A 26,346-nucleotide genomic window follows, 5' to 3' on the forward strand; every position below is an offset into this window, starting at 1 on the left:
CTGCCCTTAGCTGGCTAGGAAGGCTGTTCCACAGGCGCTGTACTGCCCTTAGCTGGCTAGGAAGGCTGTTGCACAGGCTCTGTACTGCCCTTAGCTGGCTAGGAAGGCTGTTCCACAGGCACGGCGGAGCCGAACAGAAGGCTCGGTCCCCCATGGTGCGGAGCCTGGTATTGGGGACCTGGAGGAGCAAACTGTTTGAAGACCTGAGGGTGCGGGTGGAGGTTTGTGGAGTGATGAGTTCTTGTAGATAGGGAGGTGCGTGTCCGTTGATGCATTTGTGGGTGAGAAGAAGGACTTTGTAGTCAACCCTGAATGAGACAGGGAGCCAGTGTAGTGAGTGTAGAACAGGGGTTATGTGCTTGTATTTGTGGACTCTCATCAGGATCCTGGCAGCGCTGTTCTGGATGTATGGCAGCTTCTGTATGCTTTTGCCAGGAATCCCGATGAAGAGCGGATTGCAGTAGTCAAAGGCATGGACAAGTTCTCTGCATCTGACAGGGTTAGAGTGGGACGGAGTTTGGAAATATTTCTGAGATGATAGAAGGAGGTTTTGCACAGGTGTTTTATTTGGTCACTGAAGGTCAGGTGAGGGTCAAACCTAACCCCCAGATTTGAAACTGAGGAGGAGAAGAGGATGACTTGACCCTCGAAGGTGAGCTGTGATATGGGCGAAGACTGAACCTGGTGTGGGGTGCCAACAAGACGAGCTTCGGATTTGTTACTGTTTAACTGAAGGAAGTTGTTGTTCATCCATGCCTTTATCTCCTCAAGACAGGTGGTGAGACATGACATGGCTGCAGAGGGGCTTGGGGTAGTTTTAATGTAGAGCTGTGTGTCATCAGCATAACAATGGAAAGACATCCCATATCTGGTGATGACACGACCGAGGGGGAGCATGTAGGTGATGAAGAGGATGGGGCCGAGAACCGACCCCTGTGGAACACCACAGGTAACAGGGAGAAGTCTGGACTTGCATCCTCCCAGTGAGACGTATTCAGTCCTGCCAGAGAGATAGGACTGAAACCACTTCAGTGCAGTCTGAGAGTCCAATGGTGGTGTGGAGGCGCTCTAGGAGGATAGTGTGATCCACCATGTCAAATGCTGCTGTCAGGTCCAGGAGGATGTCATTAGCAGTTCATTCGTCACCCTTAGCATAGCCGTTTCTGTACTCTGTGGGCTGAGCGAAAGCCTGACTGAAATCTTTCAAACAGGTTGTTGTGTTTGAGGTGATCCTGGAGTTGGGAAGCAACTTCCTTCACTAGCACCTTGGACAGGAAGGCAAGGTTGGTGTATGACTTGAGCAGAGCAGTGGGAATGGGGTCCAGGGCGCAAGTGCATGATTTCATTCCTCTAAGGATTTCCATAATGTGGCTCTGTTGAACCTCTGTGAAACATGGGAGAGATGGCAAACTCCCAGGCGAGGGGTTGGTAGCAGAGGGAGACAGAGAGGAAGAGCTGGGCATCAGAGAGCGAATGTTGTTGACCTTGGATCTGAAAAAGTCAATGAAGCTGTTACATCGCTGCTCTGTAGCCTCAGTAGTGGGAGATGGTTGTGGCTTCAGGAGATGATTTATGGTAGAAAAAACTAGCTAGCTAGTTATAATAATAATAATAATAATAATAATAATAACTTGCATTTATATAGCACCTTTCAGGGAACCCAAGGTCGCTTCGTTATCTAACCAGTAACCAGCTATACATTACCACTAACTCTAAACTAGCTTGCTAACTTACCTCTAAATATGGATCTGGCTGGGGCTAAGTTAATTTATTTGAGGAGGTAAACACACACTTTATTTGTTTTAAGCACTTTGTTTTAGATTTTTATTCTGGAAAACTATGTAAATTAACGCATATTTTAAGTAGATAATGTATCATTTGTATATTTAAACATACAAATTCAGAAAACAATAAATGTACCCATCCATGGGTTTGACCTTTCATCTGACTCCGCCTCAGTGTCCTGCATTCGGGTCCACAAGTCCCCTGCCATATTTTGCTCCCCTTCACGTCAGTCGCGCATAGCTCGGGCTGTGCTTGTGATAGAGACATGAGCCAGGTTAGCTTTATGCGCCTGGGTCTTCTGAACACGTAGAGACCAACCCCGAGTCGATCAGAGCTTCCTACGCTGAGCTATGGTAACTTTCCCGCACCTACCGCACAATACCTCCGGAAAACCGCAAAAATTAGGCATTCATCGGTAGGGGGTAGGTGCGGTAAAGTTACCATAGCTCATCGTAGGAATCATTGATCGACTCGGGGTTGGTCTCTACGTGTTTAGGAGACTCAGGCGCATAAAGAACATGAAAAGGCTCATGTCTCTATCACAACCACACCACAGCTAGGCGCGAATCATACGAAGGGGAGCAATATATGGCAGGGGACTTTTCTAGGCAAAACTCCGGTTTTGAAAAAAGCACTCCGTACCTTTACGAGGTGATAACTACTAATAAGCTGCCAATCCAAAAGGTCTATCATATCAAAACATAATCTAGGGATGTATAGGAATAAGAAAATCACATCTAGGATTTGCCCAGAATTTGGTAGTGAAAAATGGTTTGGCCCAAGGACTATATGTTTTGTAGAGCCTTGAGAGCCTTGAAAGGCGCCCATAAATAAAAGGTACTATTATTATTTCTTTATTTAGAGAGAGAGGCAAAGAGAGGGAGAGAGGGACAGGAAATAATCAGGTCTGCCACATTACCCAGACTCCCAGGTCAGCTGAATTCACCCTCCTCTCTGATGCTTACTGTTGTAGACAATCAAAGTGTTGTTGCTAGGTAAACATCACATCCAACTCTTGGAACTCTGGGCGGTGTACCAGAGTGTTCTGGAACTGTTTGGCAGTTGGAGGGTTAAAGGGGAAACGTCCGCGCCAGAGAAGAAGAAGAGAGAAGTTTCTCTGCTCATTATAATCCTTCCTCCAAACTTCTCCCTGAACATTTACCTGTTACATCACAGATGGCCTACTTTCTCTTCTTTCACTACAATATCGTCATGAAGAAAAAAACACATTTCTACTCTGCAGTTTATGAGTTTTTCTCCTCTTGCCGTGGCTATATGAGTTTTTCCTCTCTTCCCTGACCTTTGTAACGATGTACTGTTGCGTATCTATAGTAACACGTTGAGGGAGGTATTGTATGATGTAATTAGCTAATTAGTCTCTTGTCACCTCAGATGAATGGGGCCGTCCAGCGTCAAGTGGTCTTGGTGGAACGCACTGGAACAACGTGTCCGCTACCCACAATGCAGCTGGCTGTTCCCGCACTCATATTAGTGAGTCTATTGTGGCTCGGAAGTCAGGAACGGAGAGATAGTGTCATTGGAGGAAGGAGGGAGGGAGAGAGGAAGGGAGGGAGGGAGAGAGGGAGAGAAGAGTTGTTTCTAATGTAGAAGTATGAACTTGTATAACAGAAACAGAGAGATAGTGTCATTGGGGGAGGGAGGGAGGGGGGGAGAGAGAGAGGAGTTGTTGCTATTGTAGAATTATGAACTTTTATAACAGAAACAGAGAGATAGTGTCATTAGAGGGAGGGAGAGAGGGAGGAAGGGAGAGAGAGACGAGTTGTTGTGTCTATTGTAGAAGTAGAAACGTGTGTGATATTGACTGAAAGCCAGATACACATCCGGTACAACAACACTGTAATCACTCCTCTGAAGTTTCCCAGATCATCACCTGTTACATCATAGATGGCCTAGATTCCTTCTTTATAGTACAACACAGAGATGAAGAACAAATACTAAACACATTTATACTCTGCACTATATGAGTTTCTCTACACTGCACTTTATGAGTTTTTGTCCTCTGCAGCATATGAGGTTTTCTATCTTCCCTGACATTTGTAATAATGTACTATTCAGTAATACGTTTATCTGTAGAGACACGTTGGGGGAGGGGCTGTATGATGTCATTAGCTAATGTTATGATAACTACTGAGAGGAAGGGAGGGGGGAAGGAGGGATGAGCTGATTCTATTGGAGAAGTATCACATGGTGACAGGAACAGTGAGATAGTGTCATTGGAGGAAGGAGGGAGGGAGGGAGAGAGAGAGAGGGAAAGAAGGAAAGAAGAGTTGCTTTTTATTGTAGAGATCAGGTTAATAGCTCCAAGGTCAGGGGTTTGAGCCTATATAGTTCAGGTTAATAGCTCCAGGGTTAGGGGTTTGAGCCTATAGAGTTCAGGTTAAGAGCAGGGTTAGGGGTTTGAGCCTATAGAGTTCAGGTTAATAGCTACAGGGTTAGGGGTTTGAATTTATATAGTTCAGGTTATTAGCTACACGGTTAGATGTTTGAGCCTATAGAGTTCAGGTTAATAGCTCCAGGGTTAGGGGTTTGAGCCTATAGAGTTCAGGTTAATAGCTCCAGGGTTAGGGGTTTGAGCCTATAGAGTTCAGGTTAATAGCTCCAGGGTTAGGGGTTTGAGCCTATAGAGTTCAGGTTAATAGCTCCAGGGTTAGGGGTTTGAGCCTATAGAGCTCAGGTTAATAGCTCCAAGGTTAGGGGTTTGAACCAGGCCTCTGCTGTGTTTACCAGACTGCCTCACCTCAGGACCAGCTGAGACTGGAAGACTTCGCGGGTCGTCTCTCTGCGAGCAACAACACGATCAATAGGAATCAAATCTATAAAAGTAGTCCCTAATGCTCTTAACGTTGTCACCTCTGTACTGCTGCCTCCATCGCTCACCACACACACACACACACACACACACACACACACACACACACACACACACACACACAGAGAATCCACCCTGAGGACCCAATCACTTAGACTGGCTCTGAAGAGATAGACCTGGAGACGAGAGGAGAGGAGGAGGAGAGAGGGTAAGGGAGGGGAGGAGAGGAGAGGAGGAGAGGAGAGAGGGAGAGGATAAGGGAGGGGAGAGGAAGAGCGAGGGGAGGAGGCGAGGAGAGAGGGAGGGGAGGGGATGGAGAGGAGGAGAGGGGGAGGTAAAAGGGAAGAGGGAGAGGAGAGAAGATGATAGGAGAGGATGTTTTTCTTCTCAGTCGTTTGTTTTCTGAGACCTTGGCGGTGCAGCTGACCTGGGCTCAACCCGGCTAGGCCTGGCACTGGAACACAGCCTCCAGAACACACCCAACTAGGCCTGGCACTGGAACACAGCCTCCAGAACACACCCAACCAGCCTCTGGAACACAGCCTCCAGCCTCTCTGGAACACAGCCTCCAGCCTCTCTGGAACACAGCCTCTAACACACCCAGACAGCCTCTCAGTATTCCTCTTCTGCCAGCGTCTTCTGGGCCGAGGAATGACACGTTTGTTCACTTCCTCTCTCTCTACAAGCCAGGAATCTATTTCAATAACACTCTCTCTCTCTTTACAAGCCGGGGATCTATTTCAATAAACAGTCTCCCTCTCTCTCTCTCTTTCTCTCTCTCTACAAGCCTGTGATCTATTTCAATAACACATCTCTGTCTCAGCTCCCTCTTTCTCTACCTTCCTCTCCCTCACTTCCACTCTCTCTCTGTCTCTCTCTCTCTATCTCTATCTCTCTCTCTCTATCTCTATCTCTCTCTCTATCTCTGTCTCTCTGTCTGTCTCTCTAGAGTAAAGTAAAAAAGTAAAGTAAGTAATAATGAAGTAATAAAGTGAATGGGGTGTTTAGAGACTAGGGGGGAGGGAGGGGGAGTGATGCTTTGATGTTGGGGGGGGGAGGGTAGGAGGGTGGGGGAGACAATGGCAGTGCCCCAATCACTCCCTCCGTCCCCAACCCCCAGAATGACTTAGCGTCATCATAACATGGATTAGCATGCTATCATTCCTCGCTAACACCCATCGCCGAGGGATTTGTCTAAGTGTGTGTGTGTGTGTGAAGAAACTGTACTCTCATAGGGGGACATTCTGTTTTTAGAAAGTAGCGAGACTATAGATTATTCTTTTGAAGAATTCACGCCTCAGGAACATTATTCAAATGACACAGTTGTCAATTGTCTCTTACAGCTAGCAGGGCTGGTCTCTTACAGCTAGCAGGGTTGGAGTACTGAGTATCTATCCTCCAGAGCAGCCTCTACTGAGTATCTACCCTCCAGAGCAGCCTCTACTGAGTATCTATCCTCCAGAGCAGCCTCTACTGAGTATCTATCCTCCTCCAGAGCAGCCTCTACTGACTATCTATCCTCCTCTAGAGCAGCCTCTACTGAGTATCTATCCTCCAGAGCAGCCTCTACTGAGTATCTATCCTCCAGAGCAGCCTCTACTGAGTATCTATCCTCTAGAGCAGCCTCTACTGAGTATCTATCCTCCAGAGCAGCCTCTACTGAGTATCTATCCTCCAGAGCAGCCTCTACTGAGTATCATCCTACAGAGCAGCCTCTACTGAGTATCTATCCTCTAGAGCAGCCTCTACTGAGTATCTATCCTCCAGAGCAGCCTCTACTGAGTATCTATCCTCCAGAGCAGCCTCTACTGAGTATCTATCCTCCTCCAGAGCAGCCTCTACTGAGTATCTATCCTCCAGAGCAGCCTCTACTGAGTATCTCCCTCCAGAGCAGCCTCTACTGAGTATCTATCCTCCTCCAGAGCAGCCTCTACTGAGTATCATCCTCACACGTTCACACACAGACAGACAGAAGTGGGCTATCCAGCTCTGGAGCTTCTGATGTTCAAGACAAGTGTTATATTGTTATCTGAGATCAGAGGCGTCCGTGTTGGTGTGTTCTGAAGGAGGCCATTTCAAACGAGACACACTCCAAACACAACACAGCGTAGGCGCGGAGGTTAATCGCTTCGTTTCATGAACGCAACTCTCTCAATTACCAGACCCTGTGGAGAACGCCTTCACACACACCCACACAGCCTGACGATGAATCAAACATAATTAGAATTTGTTTTATAAAAAAACCTCTTGAAGTCCAGAGGAGGTTTGATGTTGTGGTGTTGATGTTGTAGATTTTACATTCACATGTTTGGCATTTAGCAGACGCCTTATTCCAAAGCGACTCACTATCGGTACATTTTCACCAGTTCTAGCAGGAAGAGTAATCTAGCTCAGGCCAAGGGCCATCGGCAGTTGTCGTGATAGAAGAAGAAAGAAAGAAAGAAAGATTTTTAAATTATTAATAGACACTAATAGACACTGGAGCAAGGGGGTCAAAGCAGGTGTCTTAGGAGACACAGGGCTGGGGGTAGGAATGTCTCAGGAGGAACAGTTAAGGTGTAGCCTGAAGAGATATCACACATACACACACACACACACACACACACACACACACACACATATGAAAGAGGCTGTCTGGTCTTGTGTGTTTTGGTAAATGATGCTGAGAGACACATGATGGAGTTCATCTCATTAGAATAGGAATGGTGTCTCATACATGTTTTAGAGAGACAGAGGGAGGGGGGGAGAGAGAGGGAGGGGGGATGGAGAGAGAAAAAGTAAAAGAGACAGAGAGACAGAGAAACAGGGAGAGACAGAGAGACAGAGAAACAGGAAGAGACAGAGAGAAATAGATAAATAGATTGAAAGAGAACGAGAGACAGAGAGAGAGAAAGATTAATAGATTGAGAGAGAATGAGAGACAGAGGGAGAGAGGGGAACAGACAGGGTCTGATCTCCCCCAGCAGATGGAGATTACCCAGCATGCTTTGTGGGAGTCACAACAGCGTAGTTCAGTTGGGGAAGCTCCCGTAGTTCTGGCTCTGCTCTGCAGTGTGTCTGCTGTCAACACACACACACACACACACACACAGACACACACACACACACACACACACACACACACATACACACACACACTCTCTCTACACAGGACCTCTCTACCCCTCTCTCTCTGCTCTGCAGTGTGTCTGCTGTCTACACAGGACTTCTCTACTGGGGCCTCTCTGTCTGTGTGTCTCTCTCTCTTTATCCCTCTCTCTCTCTCTCAGTCTCTGTCTCTCTCTCTATATATATCCCTCTCTCTTTCTCTCTGTCTCTGTCTCTCTCTCTACCTTTCTGTCTATATCTCTCTCTCTGTCTCTCTCTCTATATCCCTCTCTGTCTCTCTGTCTCTGTCTCTCTCCCTCTCTATCCCTCTCTCTCTCTCTGTCGCTCTCTCTCTAATGAATCTCTCTGATGATTTTCAAATAAAGCTTGACTTAATTTGACTTTCTCTCTCCCTCTCTCCACACTCTCACCCCTCCCCCCCCCCTCCCCTCTCTCCCCCTCCCCTCTCTCCCCCCGCAGTGGAGGAGGCCAGGTCCACCGGGGTACGCGGGGTCGACACACACGCTGACGACACGGCTCAGGTCCACGACACCAGGGCCCCGCCCAGACCCCCACACACACTCAGGGTGAGTCAGACAAGTGTGTGTGTGTGTGTGTGTAAGTGTGTGTGTGTGAGTGTGAGTGTGTGTGTATAGGTGTGTAGGTTTGTGGGTGTGTAGGTTTGTGTTTGTGTGTGTGTGTGTGTGTGTAGGTGTGTGTGTAGGTGTGTGTGTGTGTGTGTGTGTGTCAATCAACATCATAGTCCTATACACCTCTCCTCCTTCCCCCCCCTCCCTGCTGCCCCCTCCATGAACTCCCCTTTCCTCCCCTCCTCCTTTCTATCTATCCTCTGCTCTTTCTATGTCAAGCAACTGCTCTCTCTCTCTCTACCCCCCCTCTATCTCTCTCTCTCTACCCCCCTGTCTCTCTCACTCTACCCTCCTTCTCTCTCTTTCTCTCTACCCCCCCTCTCTCTCTACCCTCCTTCTCTCTCTTTCTCTCTACCCCCCCTCTCTCTCTATCCTCCTTCTCTCTCTTTCTCTCTACCCCCCCTCTCTCTATCCTCCTTCTCTCTCTTTCTCTCTACCCCCCCTCTCTCTCTTTCTCTCTACCCCCCCCTCTCTCTCTATCCTCCTTCTCTCTCTTTCTCTCTACCCCCCCTCTCTCTCTACCCTCCTTCTCTCTCTTTCTCTCTACCCCCCTCTCTCTATCCTCCTTCTCTCTCTTTCTCTCTACCCCCCCTCTCTCTCTTTCTCTCTACCCCCCCTCTCTCTCTATCCTCCTTCTCTCTCTTTCTCTCTACCCCCTCTCTCTCTATCCTCCTTCTCTCTCTTTCTCTCTACCCCCCCGTCTATCCCCCCCATATCTCTACCCCCCTCCCTCTGTCTCCCCCCTCCCCCTCCCCCTCTCTCTCTCTCTCTACTCCCCCTGCATCATCCCTCCTATAATCCAGTGAGACAGTGAGTCAGTCCACAGGAAGTGATGTCGGCACGCCTCTCGTTTATTTCATTAGCTTCTCCATGGGACTTCCCGCAGCAGACCACTGAGGACATCAGTTAATTAGCCCCCCCCCCCCTTCCCCCCCTAATTGTTAATGTGACTGTATTCTCCATCGCAGGCGGGAGCCGATGATGAATGTTGTTTTGTTGTTTTTCAATCTGTGTTTTTGTCTGCTGACTTGAGTCAGGGGGAAGCTTCGTCTGCAACACTTTATTAATCACCATGAAGCAAGTCGTTATGTCTTTCTAATTATTTTCCTAAGTATTGTAATTGTTTGTTATTCTGCATCCAGAACCGGTTTGTAAATTAAAGTTTGACACGCATGAGTGAACACTAATCACCACATTTGGAGCTCACGTCCTAGCTATATGATCTAAAATGCTAAGTGGACTGCACTTATATAGGTCCTTATTTCAAATCGCTTTCTTCCAAAGCTCTCTCTCTCTCTCTCTCTCTCTCTCTCTCTCTCTCTCTCTCTCTCTCTCTCTCTCTCTCTCTCTCTCTCTCTCTCTCTACTGCTGTTGTAACCAGAGGGGGATGGGAGTCATAGTAGAAGAACAGAGACAGAAAGAGAGAGAGAAGAACAACAGTAATAAAGGAGAGACAGAGGAAGAGGACTAGGCGTTGGGGAGCAGTGTTGCCACAGTTACTTTGAAAAAGTATTCTGATTACTGATTACTGATTACTCCTTTAAAAACTAATCTAGTTACTTTACTGATTACCGGTACTTGATTTTAAAAGTAACTAAGTTAGATTACTAGTTACTTTTTTAGTTACTATTGGCAGCTGCCTAGGCACCCGACCCCCCCCCCCCCCCCCCCCCCCGCAACATAAAAATGAAAACTGGTTTTGCCAAAACTCACTTTATTTTAACAGTAACTTAAATTACATAATTAAACTTTAAACAATAACTTAAAACAACAAAATAAAGAGTCTTTCTTTGCCTCACCCAACATAAATACTTGTTTTTAAACAATAAAATAAATATAATCTTTATTTAACAGTAACTAGCAAGGAGTGGTTTCACAAAACCTACCCTGACCATTCAGATATGATCCTAATATAATCCTAATCCTAAACTGGGTGAGTCTGAGTTTATCAATGAAGAGTGAACTCAGCTGTCAAGACTGGAAGGAGGCCATGAATGTACAACGAACATTTATGCTCTTGTCATCCTTTGCTGACACAAACTCAAAATAATCCTTATATTTCCAGCTATTTAACGCATATCTCTGTTCTCGCTCCATTGTGTAGGCTACGCTTCTGTTTACACTGTGCAATCAGCGTGGTGATACACGTGAGCGATTCTGCTGCAACCTCGTGTTGAAAACGTGAGCACTGACGTCACTCCCCAAGACGCGAGAAAAGCAAACAAATGTTTGTTTACTATCGAACATTACAAAGAAATACTGCATTTAGCCTAAGTTATGAGGTAGTAACGCAATAGTAACGCACAGTCACTTGAATAAGTAACTTTAATCCGATTACTGATTTGGAAATAGTATCGCGTTAGAATACTCGTTACTGAAAAAAGTATTCAGATTAGAGTAACGCGTTACTTAGTAACGCGTTACCGGCATCACTGTTGGGGAGTCTACAGTTTGTTATTAAACCTTGTTGACCGAGCCCTGTTTACAACATGAACAATATGAAGTACAATCACAGTTACAAACATGTACAACCAATAACACACCTGTGACTGGCATACACCTGACAGCACTTGAAGCTCAAAACGAGAGTGAATACCAACAGAAGAATATTGCAGCGGATTTTGGCAAAAATTATGTTGGGCCGCTACCCACACGTTTAGCCGTGTTGCTCATTCCACGAATGCATGATCCTTACAAGTTGTACCTTGTTGTAACGGTGACTAATCAGGCTTTCCAACGATATAAAATACAATACCAATTGGTATTACTAAAGGGGAGGAATAATCAACTGACATAACATTTCCGAACTTTTTTAGAGGAGTTAATAATGATCGGAGCACTTTGAGCTGCAACGTTTGCAGGAACACACATTCCCCATAGTCCCACTTAGCTGCAGTGTTAGATCTCTTCAACTTCCTGATACAGTCACATGATCACTAACTGTTGCTTCATGTTAGCTACAAAAAGGTCCAGAGAAATCTGCCTTTCTTGTGAGCTGACAATGCAGATGGACTTAGATCAAACCCAACCAAGACAATCCCATCGTTATTCCATTTGATTCAACTGCAAAACATAAGTAGCTATGGATGAAAAGGAAAATGATTCTACTTAAGAGAATGAATGGTGTTTGATGTGTGCTGTAATCACCACCAACCACTCCAGTAACTTCACTCAGAACCGGTCACTAGTGCAGAAACCTTTTAAAGCAGAACCTTGTCTTGATGCTCTGGGCCCGTCCAGCACCTCAGAACTGTTCATCTGGGTCAGAGCGGCCAGAGAGAATCCTGCTCATCTGATCCACATTAAAGTCCCGGGCCCTGGAGGGTCTGTCTCTCTGTGATCGTCTGATCAGCCTGTTATCAGCCTTTCCACAACAATATTATCGCCCTTTTATTGGACTCCAGAGACAAAATGGTGGAACGAACAGAATTACAAAAACAGAGATCGTGTTTAAACCACATTGTTCTTTTGCTGCTGTATCCAGTTCCAACCAGTCCTACCAACCCACCAGAACATTGCTGCCCAGTGAAAACAGGTTTACACTCACTGAACACTTTATCAGAATCTGAATTATTTTTATTGCCAAGAATATTCGCATAGAGGAAGTTGACTTGGTGTTTTTTTTAAAGATCATAAATAAAGATTTTAAAGATGATTAGGAGCACCTGTACAGCTTCAGGTGGTGTAATGGTGTTACACTATACTAGTCATCTTGTACTCTATATTTATACTTACTATACTTATAGTCAGATCCACCTTTCTCCCCCACAGACCTGCATCATCCCCAGAGAAACAACATCACAGCTTCACTTCATTCAACAGCTAGAAGGAACAGAGACAGAACAGCTAGTCACTGTTGAAGGACCAGCTAGCCACTGACAGAGGAACAGCTAGCCAGTGTTGGAGGAACAGCTAGCTACTTTTGAAGGAACAGCTAGCCACTGTTGGGGGAACAGCTAGCCACTGTTGGGGGAACAGCTAGCCACTGTTGAAGGAACAGAGACAGAACAGCTAGCCACTGTTGGAGGAACAGAGATAGAACAGCTAGTCACTGTTGGAGGAACAGCTAGCCAGTGTTGAAGGAACAGCTAGTCACTGTTGAAGGGACAGAGACAGAACAGCTAGCCAGTGTTGAAGGAACAGCTAGCCACTGTTGAAGGAACAGCTAGCTACTTTTGAAGGAACAGCTAGCCACTGTTGAAGGAACAGCTAGCTACTTTTGAAGGAACAGCTAGCCACTGTTGGGGGAACAGCTAGCCACTGTTGAAGGAACAGAGACAGAACAGCTAGCCACTGTTGGAGGAACAGAGCTAGAACAGCTAGTCACTGTTGGAGGAACAGCTAGCCACTATTGGAGGAACAGCTAGCCAGTGTTGGAGGAACAGCTAGCCACTGTTGGAGGAACAGAGACAGAACAGCTAGCCAGTGTTGGAGGAACAGCTAGCCACTGACAGAGACAGAATTGAAAGCAGCAGCATTGGTTTCTCATTTCCACCAGGTTCTCCTGCTGTTTCCTGTATTGACTCTCAACCAGCCCCAGAACCAGTAACCAAGGCTGGTTCCCCATCAGAACCCAGTCGTGCCTCTGTCCCTGAACCCCCCTGCCCCCCCCTGCCCCCCCCCCCACCCCTCTGTCCCTGAACCCCCCTGCCCCCCCCCCCCACCCCTCTGTCCCTGAACCCCCCTGCCCCCCCCCCACCCCTCTGTCCCTGAACCCCCCTGCCCCCCCCCCACCCCTCTGTCCCTGAACCCCCCTGCCCCCCCCCACCCCTCTGTCCCTGAACCCCCCTGCCCCCCCCACCCCACCCCTCTGCCTCCTGCTAATTACACAACAGAAACACCCCAGGGGACTTGTGTTGATATGATTAACCACATCCGGTCAGAATTATTGGGTTTTGATTGTTGACACTTGCTGTGTGGATGGGGAGAGAAAGGAGTGGTGGTGGTGATGGTGGGAGGGGGGTGTAGGGGGGGTTGTGCTAGGGGGGGGGGCTGTTTGTAATTCCTCAGCATGGGACGTTAATGTGGAACAGCAGAGGCAAGGGTGTGTGTGTGTGTGTGTGTGTGTGTGTGTGGTTGTGTGTGTCTGTCTGTGTATGTGTGTGTGTGTGTGTGTGTGTGTGTGTGTGTGTGTGTGTGTGTGTGTGTGCGAGATCTGATAAATGGATGCTATTATGTAGAAACTAATGTATTCCAGTGTGGATCAATAGCAATATTAATGGAAGAATGCGTTTTAATTTAAAACTGTGTTGTGGAGAGACATGGACCGAGGGGTTCTGTCTGTCTGGGTTCACTTCTGCTGTTGTGTTGTATGGAGGGGCAGACACCATGGCCTTGTGTGTGTGTGTGTGTGTGTGTGTGTGTGTGTGTGTTAATAGCTTTTTCCACCCATGTCATCTCCTCATGAAGAAATCCAGCCAATCCTGCCTGTTAACTTTCCTCTCTCTGTCTCTCTCTGTCTCTCTCTCTCCCTGTCTCTCTCACTCTCTCTCACTCTCTCTCTCTCTCTCTCTCTCTCTCTCTCTCTCTCTCTGTCTCTCTCTATGATTTAAATGGTAATACTGTCTCTTGTTGACAAATAGAAAACTTGTTTTTCTCTCCTGAGATGTTGGCTGTTCCATTAGACCTTCTGGTCGATTAATCTCTGTCTCTCTCTCTCTCTCTCTCTCTCTCTCTCTCTCTCTCTCTCTCTCTCTCTCTCTCTCTCTCTGTCTCTCTCTCTCTCTCAGTGTTCACTGTTCCATTAGTTGTTCTGTCACATGACAACAGAGAGACATTGCTGCCATGGCGATGCTGCAAACTGTACTTCACATACCTGAACTTCCTGCTGTCTCTCTCTCTCTCTCTCTCTCTCTCTCTCTCTCTCTCTCTCTCTCTCTCTCTCTCTCTCTCTCTCTCTCTCTCTCTCTCTCTCTCTCTCTCTCCCCACGCCAAAAGGTGGTATTTGAGTTCTGAACATGTAATAAGTTATGGTCAGTGGTTGTTTGGCCTTTGCGGCATGGCCAGATAGTGACAACGTTCTCTCTGAGCGTCCCATTCAAGGCGGGCAGGGATGAGTAATGGCCACTCTCAGAGCTGCGCTGGGGGTAAGAATGGAGGGTCAGGAAGGTCGTCAGGAGAGACAAGGATGCTCCTAAACCCTCAGTCACTATGCCCGGGTCAGATACCAGATACCGTCCCTCCCTCCCTCCCTCCCACTCTCCCTCCCACTCTCCCTCCTCCATCGCTCCCTCTCTCCTGTCTCTCTCCCTCCCTCCCTCGTCTTTCAATCCTCCCTCCCACTCTCCTCACTCTCTCCTTTCTCTGTACCCTCTACAGTACCTCCCTCCTATCTCCACCCTCCCTCCCTCCCTCCTTCCCTCACTCTCACTTATCTTCCATCTCTCTCTCTCCCTACTCCCTCCCTTCTCTCTCCTTCCATTCCTCCCCCTCTCCCTTCGCTCTTCCTTCTCTCTCCCTCCTCTCCCCCTCCTCCCTTCTCTGTCCCTCCCTCCTCTCTCTCCTCTCCTCCTCTGACACACACTGCTCATTAACCCATGACAGGCACACACACACACACACACAGACACAGACACAGACACAGACACAGACACACACACACACACACACACACACACACACACACACAGAGCTTGAGTTGTGTTTCCTGTGATCCTGACACATTGTGGTCCTGTTCTAGAATCTCTAATGAGAGTTCAACCAAGGAGCGAGGGAGGGAGGCGGAGAGAGAGACAGAAAGATGAGAGAGAGAGAGATGAGAGAGAGAGAGATGAACCGTGAGGTTGATGCAACGGAGGTGATTTACGAGCTGAAACACTGAAACATTCATGAGGAACTTCTCAGCAAAGCGTCATTGACCCGCGGCCCCCACCATCCATCACCTGACCAGAGGGCCGCACGCGCTAGACAGGTTACCCAGCATGCACTGCAGGGCTCCACGCCCCCTGCTCTCCTCATTCCACCCAACCTTCACGTCACGTTGTGTGTGTTTGATACCATTCCTCCACTTGTCAGTTCAGACTAGTTGGTCCTTGGTGAGACTTTGGCAAAGATGCACGTTCACTTATATGTACTTGTTCTTTTCAATCTTTAATTATGGTTGCAAGCATAGCTCTCCGCTTCTAGCAAACAGAGGGCCCAGAGGACAGTTAGAACACACTTTTATTGGAAAAGAAGAGAGCGCACACCGCAGAAAACAAGGTGCTGGTGACGGGGCAGAATAATATAGAATGAAGTAGAAGCCGCACACTCTAGTTCCAGATGCAAAAGTGTCGATTTTAATTGACAACGGTTTCGGCCGTAGCCTTTGTCAAGTCTTACAAACAACATAGTGCATGTCAGCCATTAAATAGACAGGTAGGCCTGATTGAATAGGTAACAGACTAATAACAGACTCCACCACCATGGAGATGGCGGGTTTGGAAAGGTGTAAAAGGCTGTACAGCTGGATCATCAGCCCTGAAAAAGAACACCCTTTTACACCTTTCCAAACCCGCCATCTCCACGGTGGGATTTTCACACTTCATTAGTCAGAAGGTAGAGGGTAACTTCCTTAGTCAGAAGGTAGAGGTTAACTTCCTTAGTCAGAAGGTAGAGGGTAACGTCCTTAGTCAGAAGGTAGAGGGTAACGTCCTTAGTCAGAAGGTAGAGGGTAACTTCCTTAGTCAGAAGGTAGAGGGTAGCTTCCTTAGTCAGAAGGTAGAGGGTAGCTTCCTTAGTCAGAAGGTAGAGGGTAACGTCCTTAGTCAGAAGGTAGAGGGTAACGTCCTTAGTCAGAATGTAGAGGGTAACTTCCTTAGTCAGAAGGTAGAGGGTAGCTTCCTTAGTCAGAAGGTAGAGGGTAGCTTCCTTAGTCAGAAGGTAGAGGGTAACTTCCTCAGTCAGAAGGTAGAGGGTAACGTCCTTAGTCAGAAGGTAGAGAGTAACTTCCCTGGTCAGAAGGTAGAGGGTAACTTCCTTAGTCAGAAGGTAGAGGGTAACTCCCTTAGTCAGAAGGTAGAGGGTAACTTCCTTAGTCAGAAGGTAGAGGGTAACTTCCTTAGTCAGAAGGTAGAGGGTAACTTCCTTAGTCAGAAGGTAGAGGGTTACTTCCTTAGAAGGTAGAGGGTAACTTCCCTGGTCAGAAGGTAGAGGGTAACTCCCTTAGTCCCCCTTCCTCTGGTCAGTACACACATGGTTAACACTCCTAGTACCTTCTGTCTGTCTGTCTGTCTGTCTGTCTGTCTGTCTGTCTCCATGTCAACATGCAGCGCTGTAAACACAACACTTCATCTGTCCTCCCTCTGTCTCCCCTCCCCTCATCCTCCCCCTTCTCCCCCCCCCCCCCCCCCCCCCCACACTCTCTGCCTCTCAGATTGTTGTTGTTCTTGTTGTTGTCACTTTATGTCTCAGACAACTAATGGGCTTGTCACTGTGTGTGGGGCTGGAGGGGTGGGGGTTTGTCGGGGTGGGGGGGGGGGGGGGGGCTGGAGCGGGGGGTCTGTCACTGTGTGCGTTTCGTCGCTAGAGCTGACACACACGCACACACATGCACACACAGCGCCAGCCATATACAGTATGTACTTGGTACATGGTTACAGGCTCTAATAGGCGCTGTTAATATTCCTCCCCTCTCCTCACCTCATCTCACCTCTCCTCTCCTCTCCTCTCCTCTCCTCACCTCATCTCACCTCTCCTCTCCTTACCTCTCCTCTCATCTCCTCTCCTCACCTCTCCTCTCCTCACCTCACCTCACCTCACCTCCCCTCCCCTCCCCTTCTCTCCTCCCCTCCCTTCCCCTCCCCTCCCCTTCCCTCCTCTCCTCTTCTCCGCTTCCCTCCCCTGACTCTGGCCCTGAAGGCACCTGTCTCTAAAACATCAACATATTTTTTGTGAAGTTTGCTACAAGTGCAGCCTGCAATTACTACATGTCTGTGGTAGACAGCGTGTGTGGGAGCAGTGAACCATGACAGACGTCTTGTTGAGATGACGATGACATTTTATTTGAAGGTAAAAAACAACTTTTTAAACAGCTTCTTCTGAATTGATAGAAACTGTCAAAAAAGAAAATAAATAGGCTTGCTCCATGAGAACATTGTCTTCTTTAATCTCATCCCTCTCTCCTCTCTCTCTCTCTCTCTCTCTCTCTCTCTCTCTCTCTCTCTCTCTCTCAACCTCCCTTCCCCTCCCCCTCCTCTTCATCAGACGTGGAAGGTTAAAGACATCCAGTTAGGTCTGGAAATATTTGGACAGTGACACGATTTCCATAATTTTGGCTCTGTACGCCACCACAATGGATTTGAAATGAAACAATAGAGAGGTAATTGAAGTGCAGACTTTCAGCTTTAATACAAGGGGTTGAAAAAAAATATTGTATGCATCGAAAGGAATTGGAACTATTTTTATATACAGTCCCCAATTTTCAAGGGCTCAAATGTAATTGACCAAATTAACATAATCATAAATAAAATGTTCATTTTTAATACTTTGTTGAGAATCCTTTGCAGGCAATGACTGGCTGAAGTCTGGAATCCATGGGCATCACCAAATGCTGGTTTTCCTCCTTTGTGATGCTTTGCCAGGCCTTTACTGCAGCTGTCTTCAGCTGTTGTTTGTTTGTGGGTCTTTCTGCCTTTGGTTTTGTCTTCAGCAAGTGGAATGCATTTTTGATCGGGTTGAGATCAGGTGATTGACTCGGCCATTGCAGAATATTCCACTTCTTTGCCTTAACCCTTGTGTGATGTTCACTTTTTGGTCGCTTTGGTACAGTTCGGGTCAAATTCACCCGGGACATCATTGGGGTTTTAAAAGCACTTGTCCTGACACGATGCTCCTAGTCCCAAGAATGCTGTTCCAGAACTGGGCTGTCTTTTTTAGATGTTTTTTTGTCATGTCTTATTTGGCCTTTCTATTCTTGAGTCTCATGAATGGTTTGCTCTTGTAAAGTCTTCTCTTTATTGTAGACTTGGATAATGATATGCCTACGTCCTGGAGACTGTTCTTCACATGGCTGGAGGTCTGGACGTCCAGACCTTTTTGTGGTGCCGAGCTCACCAGTGCGTTCTTTTTTCTCAGAATGTACCAAACTGTTGATTTGGCCACTCCTAATGTCCCCGCTATCTCTCTGATGGATTGTTTTGTCTGTTTCTGCAGCCTAAGGATGGCTTGTTTCAGTTGCATTGAGACATCATTTGACTGTATGTTGTGCGTTCACAGCAACAGTTTCCAAATGCAAATGCCACACTTTTGCCACTCAAATGCCACTTAGACCTTTTACCTGCTTAAGTGATGAAGAAATAACAAAGGAATAGCCCAAATCTGTCCATGAAACAGCTGTTGATTCAATTGTCTTTTCAATTACTTTTGGACCCTTGAAAAGGAGGGGGCCACATATTAAAGAGCTGTAATTCCTAAACCGTTCCTCCAATATGAAAATGAATACCTTCAAATTAAAGCTGAGAGTCTTCCCTTTACAACCTGTTCTTCTCGAACAGGCGCATTGGTGGATCAAGACCCCCGTTTATAACACATATAACAGATATAAAGAGCTTACCTTTATCAATAATGTTCATCGATGTCGCAAACGACTCATTAAATCCTCTGCTACACGGTCGCAAAAGATTTTTCTCGGCGAGAAAATCCAAGTATATCCAGCTGCAGGCATCACGCGCATCACCCGGACACTTGATGGACCATTTGGTTGGAGCGCGTCATCATACCGCGCCTGCATATTTGCATATTGCGCCTGCATATTTGCATATTTGGTTCGGACTACGTCATCGCCTTACTACGGTGGCAAACATCTTAGTTACAGTCATACACAAGTTACAGTCATATAATGAATATGAATTAATGAATGAATCTTTATTTCGAACATGATTTAAAAATAAAAATAATAAATAACAAATAACTAATATGTAGAGTACAGTCCTATCAATTGTTCGAAAAGGAGTAGGAAGAAGCCTGTCCTACCCTTAACAATTATGCTTACATTATATAATCCAATGAATTAATACATATATTTCAGTATCATCCGTTCTAATACTTTTTCATTCTTAATATTGACACAAAATAAATAAATAAACATAATTGTTCCATTCTTAATACTGAAACAACACAAAATAAATAAATAAACATCAGTATCCACAATGTAATACAGAAGAAAAAGACACAGAAAACCACACCTTAGTTTCCAGAAGATTAACAACCTTCCCTTTCCTCATTTTGGTATTTAACAAAAATAATTTCTTTAAACCTTTTTTAAAATAGAGCAATATTTCTGCTTTCCTTCATATTTTCCTCTAGCCCATTCCATATGGTAACTCCGTAGAATGATATGCACCTGCTCCTGAGATGGGTGCGAGCATAACCCTTGTTAAAGTTGTGGTTACCTCTCAAATGATATCCATTATCCCTCTCTATAAATCATTTGTTAATGTTACCTGGGAGTTCTTGAGTCTTTGCTTTATACATTAACTGTGCCAATTTAAATTTGAATAAGTCCATGAGCTTTAAGGCATTTGACATTAGGAACAAGTTATTTGTGTGATCACGATATCCGACCTTATGTACAATCCTCATAGCTTTTTTCTGTAGTGTAATCAATGGGTTTAAAGTGCTTTTATATGCATTTCCCCATATCTCCACACAGTAACTCAAATAGGGTAAGACAAGACAACAATATAGAGTATACAACATCCTCTGTTCCAGAATATGTTTTGCCCTACACAATACTGCAATACTCCTTGATACTTTGGATCTAACGTATCTTATATGAGATTTCCAACAGAATTTACTGGGCTTAAAGTGCAGACTCTCAGCTTTAGGTTAAGGGTATTCACATCCAAATTGAAGGAAGGGTTTATGAATTATAGCTCTTTTATATATAATAACCAAAAGTAATTAGACAATTGACTCAAAAGCTGTTTCATGGGCCAGTGTGGGCTATTTATTCCTTCATTATTTCTTTATCAATTAAGCAGGTAAAAGGTCTGAGTTGATTCCAAGTGTGGCATTTGCATTTGGAAGCTGTTGCTGTATACGCACAACATGCAGTCAACAGAGCTCTCAATGCAAGTGAAACAGGCCATCCTTAGGCTGTAAAAACAAAACAAAAATCCATCAGAGAGATAGTGGGAACATTAATAGTGGCCAAATTAACTGTTTGGTACATTCTGAGAAAAAAAGAATGCACTGGTGAGCTCGGCACCACAAAAAGGTCTGGACGTCCATGGAAGACAAGAGTGGTGGATGATCACAGGATCCTTTACATGGTAAAGAAAAACCCCATCAAAACATCCAGCCAAGTGAAGAACAGTCTCCAGGAGGTAGGCATATCATTATCCATGTGTACCATAAAAGAAAGACTTCACACAAGCAAATACAGAGGGTTCACCACAAGGTGCAAGCCATTCATACGCCTCAAGAATAGAAAGGCCAGATTAGACTTTGACAAAAAACATCTAAAAAAGCCAGCCCTGTTCTGGAACAGCATTCTTTGGACCGATGGAACTAAGATCAACCTGTACCAGAATGATGGGAAGAAAAAAGTATGGAGAAGGCTTGGAACGGCTCATGATCCGACGCATACCACATCTGGTGAAAAAACGTGGAGGCAGTGTGATGACATGGACATGCATGGCTTCCAATGGCACTGGGTCACTAGTGTTTATTGATGATGTGACAGAAGACAGAAGCAGACAGATGAATTCTGAAGTGTTTAGGGATATTCTGTCTGCTCAGATTCAGACAAATTCAGCAAAGTTGATTGGATGGTGCTTCACAATACAGATGGACAATGACCCAAAATATAGTGTGTAAGCAACCCAGGACTTTTTTAAGGCAAAGAAGTGGAATATTCTGCAATGGCCAGAGTCAATCACCTGATCTCAACCCAATCAAGCATGCATTTCAGTTGCTGAAGACAAAACTAAAGGCAGAAAGACCCACGAACAAACAACAACTGAAGACTGCTGCAGTAAAGGCCTGACAAAGCATCACAAAGGAGGAAACCCAGCATTTGGTGATGTCCATGTGTTCCAGACTTCAGGCAGTCATTGCCTGCAAAGGATTCTCGACAAAGCATTAAAAATGAACATTTTATTTATGATTGTTAATTTGTCCAATTACTTTTGAGCTCCTGAAAATAGGGGACTGTGTATAAAAATGGTTGCAATTCCTAAATGTTTCATACAATATTTTTGTTCAACCCCTTGAATTAAAGCTGAAAGTATGCACTTCAATTACATCTTGATTGTTTCATTTCAAATCCTTTGTGGTGGCATACAGAGCCCAAATTATGGAAATTGTGTCACTGTCCAAATACTTCCAGACCTAACTGTATATAAATAAATGAATGTCAATGACCCCAGGGGTGTCAGGCAAGGGTCAGGCGATCATCGTTGTAATCCATGGAGCAGGGCAGGAACCGTGGTGCAAGGTGCTGGGCTGGAGGTGTCCATGGTGCTGAGTGCACACTGATGAGCTAAATAAAACATTCTATTTCTGATGAGTCAACAGCACTAGGGCTCCTTCACAAAACCCTTACTGGAATCTTCATACACTCTGTGAATTAGTCTTTACTTTCTGATGAGTCAACAGCACTAACCCCATCCAGTGAGACATGTAGATAGCATATATTTAGAATATGTAAAATGCAAACACCAGAAATGCAAGAAAGTTTGAGGTATACCAAATGGAATTAATAACAAGTGTTACGACCCTTCTGTCTAGAGTAAAATAAGGGCCTAGGGTAGAGTGCACAATGTACAGGTGTGTTGCAACACAAATGCCCAAAAAAGTGTACAAGGGATCAAATCAATTCAAGTTTTATTTGTATAGCGCATTTCTCACAAGATGCGACTCAATGCGCTTCACGTAATGACAGATGTTCAGTGTCCAGTGTAGTGTAGTGTTCAGTGTTGTGTCCAGTGTCCAGGTTCCAGTGATAGCTTCGTCAAAAGGACGCAAGGGTAAAAAACCTGTGCACTGTGCATCAAGGAAAATTCCCCTGCAGCCCTCTAGTGGTAGAGCGACTACTTACCAGTTTGCCCACCAGTGCAAAGCCGCGGCCCCCCACAAGCCCCTTGGGGGGACCCCACACGCCTGACCCGCCCCACCACCGGCGCACCCGGCCCAGGCCACCAGGCTCAGACTATCATAGCCCTGCATGAGGCTAGCCGGGTCAGGTACCCCAGCGGCAGAACAGACCAAGCACGCAGGCCGGCCGGGGGCCCAGAGGAGAGGCCCAAGGAGCCCGGCGCATGGCAGGCAAGCAGGGGCAAAAAACCTGTACACAGCGCCTCCAGGAAAAGTGCCACTAGACCGTAGGGGTCTAGCCGGTGTGTATCTTATAAGTGATGTCAGAGACCAGGAACAGTATAAAAGGCTCTTTAAAAACAGCAGGGTCCGATGGGATAGGATAGTACGATAAACTCTTGACTGGGGCTCCGCCCAGGGTTGACTCCAGACTGTACCCCGTCGCCTATGGGGAGGTCTGGCGCATCCTCACGACCCAGCGTGGCTCCAATCACTTAGCTGAGGACAGGAAAGAGTGACTCAGCAGGTTGCACGAGTGACAGGCAACCACACAGTCCACAGTCCATCAATTGGCTCTCAGCTATGCTAGACAGTAGGGTTAGCCCTCAACCTCCAAAGTAAGCAAACAAAAAGTCACTTAACTTTGGGAAGGGCGCTGGCTGCACCCTCCCAAGTTTCCCAACAGGCCTCTGGAATCACAACCCCCAGTGGTCAGACACGGACAGCTCCGTTGGTGGCCAGTCGTCCCTCTGCTCGGGACCACAGCTCGGCGCCTGGCGTGTATCAGGTGTTCTCTCGTTCCAACGCCGCAGGTCCCTCTGGTACTCGGCAGGTTTTCGTCTGGTGGTCGTCTAGTTGTCGCTCTCTGTCTCGTTGTACTCCCTCGTCGTAACCCTCGTTCCCAAACCACTCTCCCCTCCTACTGTTTGCTGGTGCCTTAAATAGAGAGCAAAGGGGAACAGTGTCACTCCCAGTCCCCAATCACTGCTAACCAGCAGCGAAACAGCCAAATGCGTAACACATGCAACAACCTAAATAATAAATACACATCTGAAAACTATAACATGTTCATTAATAATATTTCGAAATTCTCACCTGAGCTGCATTTGCCATTGTATTTGTAATTCTTCTTCTTCTTCTTCTTATCAATTGCGTGTTCAAATTATTGTTCGTTAAATGTCCTTTAAAATCTCGCCGTGCTTTTAAGATCCTTCAAAATCTCGCGGTTTCTCGCGGTTACTTCTGTGATGACGCGCTCCAACCAAATATGGTCCATCAAGCGTCCGGGTGATGCGCGTGATGCCTGCAGCTGGACCCTTCTCAGAAAATCCACTGCGAGTCACACGCTCTTGTTTACAGATACGTCACATAGCAAAACCGAGCATGCTTGGTTTCAACCGCCGAATTTCCATATCATTGGTCCTCGAAAGTAATTTGTTTCGCCTCTGCTCGACTCTATTGGCTCTAATGCTTCGAATGAGGTGTCAATCATGACATTCTGAACAACGGTTCAGGAAGTAAAGTCTCTGCGTAATCTGACCTGGTGTGAAAAAGAGGCGGGTGCGCCATACGCGCGCGCAGCCAAGCATGTAGGAAGGCCCTGCTTCTGGGAAATGGGGTCAAAAGAGCCGGATTTCGATTCAAATCATCCCTATAGTGATATGTCAATGAAATATAATCAATTTTACAGTCTTGATACATGAGAAAGTCTGATACACTGATGGTGACACTGATGTGTCCAAATGGCACAATTTGGTTTTCCGCCTAAACATACCTGTACTAAAACAAGTACAAAGTTGCACTGGTTTACATTACTACCATCTACTTTGGCAAAATAACTCATAAGACCCTGGAGTACTGAGTCCTAGATGATTTGGGCTTATTCATCAGGTTTCCAAGCTGATATTCACTCTAAAAGCTGTTTTTTCTTTAGGCGGAGAGTGAATTTGAGATTTGTCACAATGTTCTAGGTCTATTTACTCTGACACAGTAACATAGATTTTTGATTCTGACACTTCTACAGCCACCCCACAGGTGTTAGCTATCATTTGATACCAAGATCATTATGAAGGCCCTTGTAATTAGGGATGCTCCGATCTGGATTTTTGGGGCCGATACCGATCACCGATTTTTTTCCTCAAGATCAACCGATACCGATACCGATTTTGTTAAAAATACATAACTGTAGGCCTACTGACTGGATAGCCTACATATTTTTTGCTTTTTAGACAAAAGCTCTGATCCATTAGGCACCAAGCAAACGCAGACCCATTTTTATGGCATAGTAAAAGTCTGGCCTATCACCCAGTTAGGGCCTGAAGCCCAAGTCAGTCGATATGGCTGTATAAAAGACTTCATAAACGTGGCCTTCATGGTTTACATACTGTTACGTCCTCCTATGTAAGATCGGTTTTGCGATCGGCCATTTTTGCCGATCACCGATTGAGTCATTTGGAGTGAAATCGGCCGATTTAAATCGGTGGCCGATAAATCGGAGCATCCCTACTTGTAATTGTGGAGATATTCTATATTCACTGTGGGCATGTCATTTCGGGCAGAAAACCTGAAAAATACAATGGATATAAGACCATATGCATTATATAACTGTAACTTGTACCAAGTTCTGGTAAACAGCTAAACTAACAAAGATTCCAAATATATATGGCCCTAACTGTATTGAGTTCAATAAAAGGCTACAGAACTGTAGAATCAAGTGAAGACTGATTAGTTCCTGTTGGAGGTTTCAAAACTCTGTAGCTGTTTTCACGTCCAGTGTCACACACACACACACACACACACACACACACACACACACACACACACACACACACACTCTGTAGTGACCACGTAGGACCGGGTATTCTAAGGACAACCAAGATAGGGGCCGACAGCAGGGAGCAGTTCAGCCTCGCCGGCCGTGTTTAATAACAGATAACGGCAGAGCGTGACGGAGAGATACCTCGTACAGAGCAGGAAGTCAGACCCAGATCACCGTCAGGAGCTTAAAGGAGTCCAGGGGATATAACGACACCAAGGTGCCGGGGCTGGTCCACTCTCTCTCTATCTGGGCCTCGCACATATCTAGGAAAAGTCATGAAAGGAGGGTCCTGAAATTTGATCGACTGCAAAGATATAAGAACATTTTTCTTTACTTTTCTTTACTCACTCTAGTCAGAACAGCCACGAGGGGTCATTTGACCCCTGTGAGTAAAGAAAGGTGTTATGTCTTTGCACTCGATCAAATTTCAGGACCCTCCTTTCATTACTTTTCCTAGATATGTGCGTTCTACCACCCAGTATCCTTACGTTTTCAATATCACATCAGGATAAGCTAGTATGAAGCTATTTTGCAGTTTTTCTGTGTAGGAATTAGGCATATTTTAAGCGGCCAACTAGCGGTCGTTGTGTGTAAATAGCAGCTTGAGCATTGTAAAGAGGGGGCCGAGGTGGCTCTTATAGTAGGTAAAAAGGCACGGCTGTTCTAGTGTTAAGGGGCCAGGTGTGGTACGTCTGGGTAACGAGCGTGTGGTTTGCGTCCCGTGGCCTGGCTGCAGGATGTGGGGCAGCCTAGCGTCATTATGGCGTCTTCCTGCTTCACTCTGCCCCACATACAGACAGACACACACACACACACACACACACACACACACACACACACACATACACACATACATACATACACACACACACACACACACACATACACACACAATAATACACGCACACATGACAAAGATACACACACACGCACACAGACACACACACACACACACACACACACACAATAAATAATACACGCACACACACACACACACACATACACACACAATAATACACGCACACATGACAAAGACACACACACACATACACACACATACAGACAGACACACACACAGACACACACACACACACACACACAATAATACACGCACACATGACAAAGACACACACACACACACACAATAATAGAAACACACA

The 26,346-nt window shown here is 46.0% G+C and overlaps 1 protein-coding gene across 1 annotated transcript in view; it reads left to right on the forward strand.

Annotated features, from left to right (window-relative positions):
- LOC308165065 (cadherin-13-like) overlaps positions 1-26,346 on the forward strand; it is a gene marked incomplete at both ends in the record, with an annotated part of 194,442 nt that overhangs the window by 23,265 nt on the left and 144,831 nt on the right. Inside the window, one exon of the mRNA XM_080539165.1 lies at positions 8,183-8,289. Within this exon, the coding sequence (XP_080395291.1) occupies positions 8,183-8,289 (107 nt within the window). The remainder of the gene's footprint in view (positions 1-8,182; positions 8,290-26,346) is intronic.

The sequence above is a fragment of the Nansenia antarctica genome, assembly GCF_963989245.1.
Source record: "Nansenia antarctica genome assembly, chromosome: 9".
Lineage (NCBI taxonomy): Eukaryota > Metazoa > Chordata > Actinopteri > Argentiniformes > Microstomatidae > Nansenia > Nansenia antarctica.